Source organism: Bombina bombina, chromosome 7, assembly GCF_027579735.1.
Source record: "Bombina bombina isolate aBomBom1 chromosome 7, aBomBom1.pri, whole genome shotgun sequence".
NCBI lineage: Eukaryota > Metazoa > Chordata > Amphibia > Anura > Bombinatoridae > Bombina > Bombina bombina.
In genome coordinates this window covers 135,267,962-135,278,913 of record NC_069505.1, presented here as the reverse complement: position 1 = coordinate 135,278,913, position 10,952 = coordinate 135,267,962, and the positions used below count along the sequence as shown (strand labels likewise).

At 38.2% G+C, this 10,952-nt stretch overlaps 1 protein-coding gene across 2 annotated transcripts in view; it reads left to right on the top strand.

Annotated features, from left to right (window-relative positions):
- Positions 1 to 565: 565 nt before the first annotated feature.
- Positions 566 to 10,952, top strand: part of ARFGAP2 (ADP ribosylation factor GTPase activating protein 2) — a 51,130-nt gene continuing 40,743 nt past the window's right edge. For both annotated transcript variants that reach the window (XM_053720320.1, XM_053720319.1), the window contains exons 1-4: positions 566 to 715; positions 6,078 to 6,196; positions 6,739 to 6,811; positions 7,103 to 7,234. In XM_053720320.1, the coding sequence (XP_053576295.1) occupies positions 644 to 715; positions 6,078 to 6,196; positions 6,739 to 6,811; positions 7,103 to 7,234 (396 nt within the window). In that variant the 5' untranslated portion in view covers positions 566 to 643. The remainder of the gene's footprint in view (positions 716 to 6,077; positions 6,197 to 6,738; positions 6,812 to 7,102; positions 7,235 to 10,952) is intronic.

The window sequence follows — 10,952 nt, the reverse complement described above, 5'->3', positions numbered from 1 at the left end:
GCCTCACACACACCTTCACTGCTCTGACATGTCTGCTTCCTCCTGTGTCTTACACTCTTCTTTCAGATTCACTTGATCACATGACCAACCAGTCTAATAGTTGCCTAGGCAACTTCTCCTGCAGAATGTATACAGGTGCAAATGTTCAACATGAAGGGCTACATATATTTTAAATAACGTAATATAATACATTTCGAAGACGAGAAGTGTAGTTATCATATACGCTTATTGAAAATGCTTGATTGACAGGTGGACGCACAACACAATTTATCAGTATCTCAAATTCTCCAATTCTACTAAACTGAACTCGGAACGAGGCAATTGTCAAACGCGGTTCAGCAGCCAATGAAATCGGATTAAATGCCGGAGTAACGCGGAATGATATGATTGCATAGTACTGTAATAATATGTCAATCATAACATGCACCACCAGCTACTACACAACATTTAATTCAGGTGTATCGTGTAACTGTACTAATATGGCCGCCAGCTTTGAGCTCATTTCCTCTCACGCTAGTGACATCAAGTGCAGTGATAGGCTCGTTTTATTGGGGGATTCCTTACGTCCCGCCCCCAGGTTGATTGGACTATGCGATTGGCCCAAATGCGGAAGGGTCGCAGTGCTTGATAGGAAAGGGATGACATGGCGACTGAGCCGACTAAGTCAGAGATATTGACCGTATTTAAACGACTCAGAGCGACCCCCACCAACAAGGTGAGTTGAGAGCTGTGAGGAGAGGTTATGGGTAACAGTATGTGAGGAGCATCGTAGGGAACCTGTGTCTTTGTGGGGTAATGTTGTTCATTAACTATGTACTTAACGGTACTATGAAGAAGGGGATGCAGTTTGACAGGAAGGACTCGGGAATAGCGTATCCGTGATGATTTGGGTAACAGTCTGTGGGGATGAGTGTCAATGAGGGGTCAGTTTGTGCTCATTGGAAATTGAAGCAAGCTGTGTACCTTAAAGGAACATTAAACACTTTTAGATGGTTTATAAAATGATAAATCGTGTATATATATATATATATATATATATATATATATAATATTCTTTATTTTGTCCCCTTTTCCTGAAATTCCATTATGAAATTGTGAGCTTTTCCACTGTTATATTCCACACAGCCATTGGTTACACACTTTTGTTACCTATTTATAACTGTCCCTAATTGGCCTCAGCAGAGAAGGTAACCTAAGTTACTGCATGGCAGCTCCCATTGTTTTATAGCCACTAAACTATGGTTTTTATTAGTGTACTGGGTGAGCTGGACAGTCAGCCTGGCGGATACAGAGGAGCAGTATGTCAGGAGTAAATTAGGGGAGATATTTTCTGAGGACCAGTGGGGAATTCTCCACCAGGGCAGACGTTTGTTATGGGGATTCATTTTTATAAGTTGTGATATTCAGCAGCACTGGGATACTAGGTACATGCTGGGGATGTCTTTGTGCCTTTGGAGGGTGCAGCAGAGGGGCCATTGTTCAGTAGGAGGGCTGGAAGTCAGCTGAGAGATGGACTGTGTGAAAGAAAGGAGATAATGAGGAACATAAAGGATGGTACTGCAGTGAGTTAGAAGTCATTTGGAGAGGGCTGTATACCAGGAACACACTTTGGTTATTAGTGTGCCAAGTATTACATGCCACTGCAAGTTAGTTAAAGGGGCATGGTAATACCCTTAGTAACTATTTGTTTAATCCCTGCAAAAAGGTTAAACACAAAGTTAAAATTAGCTTCTTCTGACACTAAGCCAATCATGAGCAGAATACACATGTAGCCAATGCCATCAATCACCAGCAGTGTCTTGCTTAGGACTGGCTCAGCAGCACACTGGCATAAATGTGTTTAAACCCTTTGCTGGTGTTAAACACATATTTATTAAATGGACATGAAACTCAAATGTCTTTCTTTTGCAATTTAGATAGAGCATGCAATTATAAACATCATTGCAATTGCCTTATAATATTAAATTTGCCCCATTCTCGTGGTATCCTTTGTTGAGCAGCAATGCATTTCTGGGAACTAGCTAAACACATCTAGTCAGCCACCAATCAGCAGCTAGCTCCCAGTAGTGTAAAATATATACATATTCCTTTTCAACAAAAGATACTAAGATAACAAAGTAAAATTGAAAGCTGTCTTAAAATTACATGCTCTATCTAAATCATACATGTTTCATTTTTGACTTCCCTATCCCTTTGAGACATGAAAATCAAAATGAAGCTTTTATGATTTGGATAAAGAATACAATTTTAAGTTATTTTTATATTCACTTCTATTATCACATTTAGTTTGTTCTCTTTCTCTTAGTACCATTTGTTAAAAAGAATATGTACACAGCAGCAGCAATGCACAACTGGGACCTAGCTTTTGATTGGTGGCCATGTTTGTCTTTTGCCTTTGGCCCACCAGAGCTGTTTAGCTAGCTCCCAGTAGTGTACTGCTGCTATAATTTTACTTCTATTATCAATTTTTCTTCGTTCTCTTGGTATGTTTTGTTTAAAAACAGGGCTGTATGCTTAGGAGCCGGCCCATTTCTGGAGCACTAGATGGCAGCTCTTTTTCCTGCCACGTGCAGTGCTCCAGATGCCTACCTAGGTATCTCTTCAACAAAGAATATCATGGGAACAAAGCAAATTTGATGATGGAAGTGAAATGGAAACTTCTTGTAAAATGTATGCTCTGTCTGAATCACAAAATAATTGTTTCGGATTTCATATCCTTTACATAAGCTTAACCTATTTGTAGGTATTAAACACATAAAGCATTATATTATTGCACTGTTGCTTTCATATAACACACTAAAACATTTTCTTTTTACACTTTTTTTTTTTTTTATCCTTCTAATGCAATAAAATATAATTACCATGCCCCTTTAACCACGGCAAGTGGTTGTGTTTCCTTAAAGGGACAGTCTAGGCCAAAATAAACTTTCATGATTCAGATAGAGCATGTCATTTTAAACAATTTTCCAATTTACTTTTATCACCAATTTTGCTTTGTTCTCTTGGTATTCTTAGTTGAAAGCTTAACCTAGGAGGTTCATATGCTAATTTCTTAGACCTTGAAGCCCACCTCTTTCAGATTGCATTTTAACAGTTTTTCACCACTAGAGGGTGTTAGTTCACGTATTTCATATAGATAACACTGTGCTCGTGCACGAGAAGTTATCTGGGAGCAGGCACTGATTGGCTAGACTGCAAGTCTGTCAAAAGAACTGAAAAAAGGGGCAGTTTGTAGAGGCTTAGATACAAGATAATCACAGAGGTTAAAAGTATATTATTATAACTGTGTTGGTTATGCAAAACTGGGAAATGGGTAATAAAGGGATTATCTATCTTTTAAAACAATAAAAATTCTGGTGTAGACTGTCCCTTTAAAGCAGAGTGTACTCCCCCCCCCCCCCATATTTTTATTGAGGTTTGAATCAAGGCATACAACAACATTTCACAATGTAACATTCGTATATTACATTATTTAACGCTTAAGATATTCCACAATGATTAGTGTAAGAATTAAAGAGAATCATAAGAGTGTTACAGAAGAAAGAGGATTGGAAAATAATTTTAACATGTAGCATAATGTCAATACTATGGCAAATAGAATGCAAGCCTTCCAAAGAACTTGTGCACCTATACAATCATTACAATAACAGAAAGCATCCTGAATTAGAGGAGACCACTCATATGTCTCTTATGGAGAACCTCAGTTTAATGGTATTATATTAACTCAGAAAACTATTTTACTCAAAAGTGGGAGATGGATTGATATTTAATAGCTTCAATACTGGACAGAGGACTTTGAATAAAGCATAAAAAATATTTAACAAATGTAGGCAGACGTTATATCAATATTTAATAGTGGATAATCACCCTAGTAGATGACAGAGACACTAATCATTCGCATTAGACAGTTATCGCCCATATTAAATATAGCTGGTGAGTATAGATGAGGGTCTAGATGAAATAAAATATAGGTTGTTGAGAAAAAGGAAGTACAAATAATTCTATGTTTAAAATAATGTTTCCACTAGGTGTCAAAAACTAAAATTGTGCACCCCACTGTCTCGGCTGCTGAAACCGGAATGGCAAATTATACTCTCAAAAATGGGAACCCCTAAAGTTAATAATGGAAAGTGTAACCTTCCTTCTGGAGAGTAATGTTTTTTTGGTGGAAATGACAGATATAACAACCCATATATACAAATCTTCTGGATTGAGCGGTAATCTCCCTTGTTCCTCTCTTTATATGTAAGGGCACATGTCAAAAAGAGGCATACCTAACAAAGTGAAGCTACTAATGGGGCTCACAATATAGTATATAGTGACATCACTACCAAGTCTAAATTTAACAGACAGTATATGCCTAACATAAGTAGTACAATTATTATAGTTAAATAACACATGTTCCACATAAATATCTGAGAGCCACTATAGGTTACTGAAATCTGAGCGCAAGATATATATATATATATATATATATATATATATATATATCTATCAGCCATCTGGAGTCATAACGATATATGCCTTTCTAGTTGAAAGAACAATTTTTCAGTAACATCTGAACATAAGAAGACCACCCAATCTAACATATATTAAAGGATATAGTAGACAGAGACTGATGGATGACCACATGGTTTAGATAATGTAGGACTATCTCCTAAAGTGGCAGTGAACCTATAGTCATGTATAGGAAGCTCTAAGTCAATACCTCCATATCTAAAAGTGAGCGATATACCAAAATTATATATACAGTGTGTATATATATATATATATATATATATATATATATATATATATAGAGTAACATTTCTCATAGTGGCATCCAGGTCACGCAGTAATAACGTTAGACACTATATAAACTATACATTACTAAATTTATACCATCACAACTAGCGAGGTGTCAAATAATAGTCATTACAGAATACTGCTCACTAGACTAGAATAAGAAGGGAGCGATTTAATTACCCTAAGTGTCTAACCTACGCCAACTCGCCTTTTTGGGTAGAACCTGTAGATGAAACATTTTGATAGTAAAGCATTGTCCATGAATAAGAAGTTTATTGATGGGAACATAATCTTCAATGTGCTTCTGTTGTCTCGCACTTGTGATCACAGGCTCCTCCACATTTAACAGCGGTGAGATTTCAGTGTAGATTCCTTATAGTCTTTTGGGTTGAGCAATGGGTCGGCTGTAGCAAACTGAGCCGCCACCTTCAAAGGGACTCCCACACATCTTCAACATCATACAAAGACGAAGGTATTTTAGCCTCAGACACATACTGCCATTTTCTCTCAGGTAGACTTGTATAGACCCCCAAATGGGCGCTGCCAGTGATGAGTGCAATCTTCAGTATGGGGAACCAACAAAGGAGTAAGCAGCTCCATTGTAGCCGTACTCTCCAAAGTGAGCTGAGCTAACTGCCTCACAGGAGCTGTTATCACAATGGTAGATGCCAAGGGTACTGACTCCTCCAATACTGAAACAGCTAAATTAAGACTTAATCTCAGTCATTAGAGTTAGCTCAAGTCTGTAAAAGTGTAGTTCAAACATAAGTTGGAGTTTCCACTCCCAGTCCTCTACCGCCGCCATTTTTATAGCTGTATCCAAGTTCTCTTAGCCAACTATATAGAGTGTAAGGAATAAAAAAAAAGAAAATCTAGCAGATGTTAAGTGTGCTTAGCAGTAGGTGCTGTGTAACGACAGGGCCAGAGAGCGCCTTGCCGAGGAGTATGTTAAAGGCCGTAACATTAAAAGTTGCTCCGGGCACTGATGCCTGCAGCTATTTCGACAATATTGGGCTCATCAGCTGTAGCTTCTTTAGTAGATCACAAATGAGTCCTCTAGAATGTGATATCGTGTAGAAATGATTGAAATGCTGGAGCAGCATGCAGCTGTGCGACTAATAGCCGCTGCCCGGAAGTTCCCCTCTACTCCTTTACTTTTCATACACACAGAACCAGCACGAGAGGCTTCCTTTTGATGCAGGATATGCATTTCCTTTGTAATTCTGTTGCTTGATCTGTGTTTCTGTGATTTTTGCGATAACATAAAATTGGTGATCTGTCTTCTTTCTCAGTCCTGCTTTGACTGCGGTGCCAAGAATCCCAGCTGGGCCAGTATTCCTTATGGCGTCTTCCTTTGCATTGACTGCTCTGGGATCCACCGATCTTTGGGGGTTCACCTGAGCTTCATCAGGTTAGTAAGAGAGAGCTAAAAATGAGTCTAATTTTGTTTTTTATGCTTTTTAAGACTTAAAGGGACATTCCAGTCAAATTTTTAATTCACATAGGTTTATTACATCTTTGAATAGAAACATATTTGCAATGTACATGTATTGGCAAAAATGCTTCTAGTAAAAGTTATCACTGTTTTAGTGCTAACATTTTTCTCTGCACGTGCATGTGAAGCATAACTAGATATTGTCACTGCTCCCACATTTTTAAAAATGCAGCTGCTTAGATAATCAGTGGGGCTTGTATCATGTCAGCAATTAACAAATTGAGTCATTACCAGATGGTACAAGCACCTTAGGCTTTCTGAGCAAGTGCTGTATTTAAAATGCTGGCGCACGGTGCATACTTAAATACACTTTTGGAACAGCTATAGCTTTTATTAGAAGCATTTTTGCTAATGCATGTATATTACAAAATTCTGTTCAATACTGAAATGCACCCATGTGGCTTTCAATTTTGACTGGAATATCCCTTTAAGTGAATTTTGTTATATCTCTGAAATAGGTCTACGGAGTTAGATTCCAATTGGAGCTGGTTTCAGCTGAGATGTATGCAAGTGGGAGGCAACGCCAATGCTGTGAGTAATTTTTTTTTCTTTTTTTTTTTTCAGAGCTGCTTCTTTTTTTTTTTTATCCTCTAAAACAGGGATGGGGAACCTTGGCACGCCTGATGTTTTAGAACTACATTACCCATGATGCTTAGGCACTCTGAAGTCTAGTTGAGCATCATGGGAAATGTTGTCCTGAAACATCTGGAGGGCCAAAGTTCCCCATCCCTGCTCTAAAAGCACTAATCTGAGACTTTGTATGTGATCACTTCCCTCTGAAATAACTGCATTGTAATTGATTGTTTCCTTTGTCCTTGATAGAATGCCTTCTTCCACCAACATAGTTGCACCACCAATGACACTAATGCAAAATACAACAGCCGTAGTGCTCAGATGTACAGGGAGAAGATCCGGCAGCTGGCCAATGCTGCTATGACTCGGCATGGAACTGATGTAAGTCATCCTGGTAGTGACATTCTGACCTTCTTTTTATTCTTAAAGGGACAGAAAACACCACACATTTTACTGTTTAAAAAGATAGATACCTTTTATTTACCATTCCTCAGTTTTGCATAACCAGCACAGTTAAAGGGACACTGAACCCAAATGTTTTCTTTCGTGATTCAGATAGAGCATGACATTTTAAGCAACTTTCTAATTTACTATTATCAATTTTTCTTCATTCTCTGGGTATCTTTATTTGAAATGTAAGTTTAGATGTCGGCCCATTTTTGTTGAACAACCTGGGTTGTCCTTGCTGATTGAGGATAAATTCATCCACCAATAAAAAAGTGCTGTCCAGAGTACTGAACCAAAAAAAGCTTAGATGCCTTTTTCAAATAAAGATGGCAAGAAAACGAAGAAAAATTAATAGGAGTAAATTAGAAAGTTGCTTAAAATTGCATGCTCTATCTGAATCACGAAAGAAAAAATGTGGGTTCAGTGTCCCTTTAAATTAATATACTTTATACCGCTGTAATTACCTTAAGTCTCAGCTTCTGCAGAGTGCCCCCTTATTTCAGTGCTTTTGACAGACATGCATTTCCGGGAATCAGTGCTGACTCTTAAAAAAAATAAAAAAAAATAAAAAAAAAACACGGGCGTGAGCACAATGTTATCAAATGTGGCATGCGTGAACTAATGCCCTCTAGCTGTCAAATGCATTCAGAAAAGAAGCGGCCTTCAAGGGCTTAGAAATTAGCATATGAGCCTACCTAGGTTTAGCTTTCAGCTAAGAATACCAAGAGAACAAAGCAAATTTGATGATAAAAGTAAATAGGAAAGTATTTAAAATTAAATCATGAAAGTTTTTAATTTGGATTTTACTGTCCCTTTAATTTCTCCTTGTGTAAATCAAATGTTTACTTTTCTTGTTTATACAAGTATATTATGTGCCACAAATATGATGCCGGATATAAATAAAGACCTTTTGCATAGCATTGTAGCCTGATAAATACTAGATTTTGACTTGTTTATGTGTTCAATAAGGTTTCTTTACATTTCCATTGCAAACAAGTAGATTACACTCACAAAAGGGGTTCTAGCACCTCCTATATTAATGTTGTAATTTGTGTGTATTAGGCAATGTAATGATTTAGCAGCACAAGGAAAATAAGTGAATATTATTTTTGTTATTAAAATAAATTTGATTATGTATATATATATACCATTTTCTCCCTATGTTTGTGTTTTTTTGTTTTTTTTGCTTTTATTATAATACATTTTATTGAGGTTGAAAGCGTAATGGTTACAGTTGTAATACGTCAACAGTGACATTGATGAAGTTTATGCAAATGCATCTCAATGTACAATAGTCACAGATTGTTTACAGAACCTCACATTTTCCAAGTATTATGTAGTTAAAATCCCATATAGACACCATTATTTAGTACTTAGATAAATTCCCATAACAATTAATAGTGGTCTCTCTTGGACCATCTAACAAGGCATATGAAAAAGGTGGGAAATTTAGGGATAGCTCAAAAAGAAAGAGACCACTTTTGGATCTCAACTCTTAGCCTGCATTGAAACTAGTTGTAAAGAGGGGAGAGGTAGGTCACCACGCTACAGTAAAGAAACCATGACTGAACAGCCTCATGAACTCTTCTACCTGTGGTCATTACTATGGTGGTAATGGGGACTGATAGCATAATGGGACATGGGGAGTCAGAAGAAGTGCAAAGCAGGCTAAAAGGTAGCATAGTGTTAGCTAACATCTAGCTAGGGGGGTATACCTCATGCAATGTACACATCAAATAGGCTAAATTAAGAGAGACAAAAACTAAATATATGTTGCGGCGTATTAGATAGTATCTAATGTCAATATGCTGTTAGCCCAGTAAGACTGACTGCCTCGAGTTGAAAAGGGTCACAACAGCATTAAGTTGGTACATAGTAAAATTGAGCCTAGCACACAAAGACATTAAGAACAGTATAAGCAACATATAATAACATATAGGCTTATTGATTAATACTAAAATGCTACAAACAAACCAGGAAAGACCATATAGGCATACACAGTCCTGCACTATGGGTATATCTGACGCCATAGCATCTTAGCTGCTGTATTAAAAAACAAACAAAAAAAAAACATACATACACAATCAATAGGACTGTTAAACATAGCGTGAGGGGATAAACAATAGAGTAACTAATAACATGCCTAATAATAGAAGCCTTGAACAGTATAGGCTTTTAACGTTGCAAATATAACAATAGAGGTCTAACCGACTTCTATGACATGGAGCTGTGCCCTAAAGGAGCCCCCTCAAAGTCTCATAGGTTACTCATATGAGAAGCAATATCATTATACTGCTTTAACCTACACCGCTTTTCTGGAAAGACCATGAGTAATCAATATGTCTCCTGGGGCAGGGGTTCCCTAAAATCTTAGGATCTTTCATCTCAGCTGTCGAGTTCAGTGTCCCTGGAACCCAAGCATCCCCTACGATCCGTGTAGTTAGCCTGACAATATAAGACAGAGATTTCTTGCGGGGCGAGGCCCCCACCAGTTCCAAGACACCTAAAGGTGGTAGTGTCAATTTCAGTTCATACCCCGTGGAAGCCGGGTCCCGCCGATCTGACTGTAGGCTGAGCTTCACGTCAGTGTCCTTTAGAAGCATACCGGGCATCTTCAGTGTCAGGGTTGGATTCGCGGGAGCGCTCAGGTAAGCGGATGCACATGTTTCCTGCATAGGGGTTGTTGAAATTATCGGCAATAAAGAAGCTCCGGGTGCTGTTATCTCAGATAGCCCTTCCCCAGAGTCAGTCGCGCATAGTGATCTCTTTGTCTGTGGAGATCGCGGGGGGATCAGTGGCTTCAGAATCTTGTACAGGTCTTGCTCTAGCTCTTCAAAGTGCCTCTGGAGTAAAGACTGTATCTCCCATTCCCAGTGATCAACCGCAGACATGACTGAATCCATGTGGCGTCTCTTAACAGGTGGACGTCTATAGCTGTTCAGTCCAGTTAGCATACACGTTGAGGTTGAAAATTACAAGTTGTTACAGTCCCAATAAAACAATGGGTGACTTCCCTCAGTTGTTATCCTATTACAGGATATCGTAACCCCGGAGTTCGGGGGGGGGTAATAGTGCGGCAGCCCCAGACCTATGCTCCTTAGCCTATTCAGGATCCTTTTCAGCTTCACAAGTTGCTGGGTAGTTGCAAAAATGGCTTCCAGACCCAGTAACAAGCTTGTCCCGTAGCTGACTCAAAGAAAATAGGCAGAAACTCCATCAAAACATCAGCTCTTAAAGAATGTCTATTCACTTTGATGAGTATACGTTTCAGAGCCAGAAATTTTAAGGGTTTGCTATATTAAACTTATAAAACTAAATTCAGGCTCAGAGAACTTCACTGAGATGCGTCCTGCCGCATTGAGTACAGGCTCCGCCCCCCCATGTTTATGTTTTAAATGATTTTTATTAACATTTTCTGGTTCACATATATTACAAATTGAATATAAACAAACTCTAATAGAGTGTAAACGTTAATATGATGAGAGACAATACAGCATATACACTTAGGTGTTGGTCCGCAGACCCTCTCATTCTCTTCTCTCTCCATGTCATCATGGAGTTCATCTTTGTAAATGGAGGGTCTAATGTAAACCCCTGTCCTACGTGTCTCTGAAAGTCTTTTGTTGTTTTTAAAGGTATTATGATGCTGTTA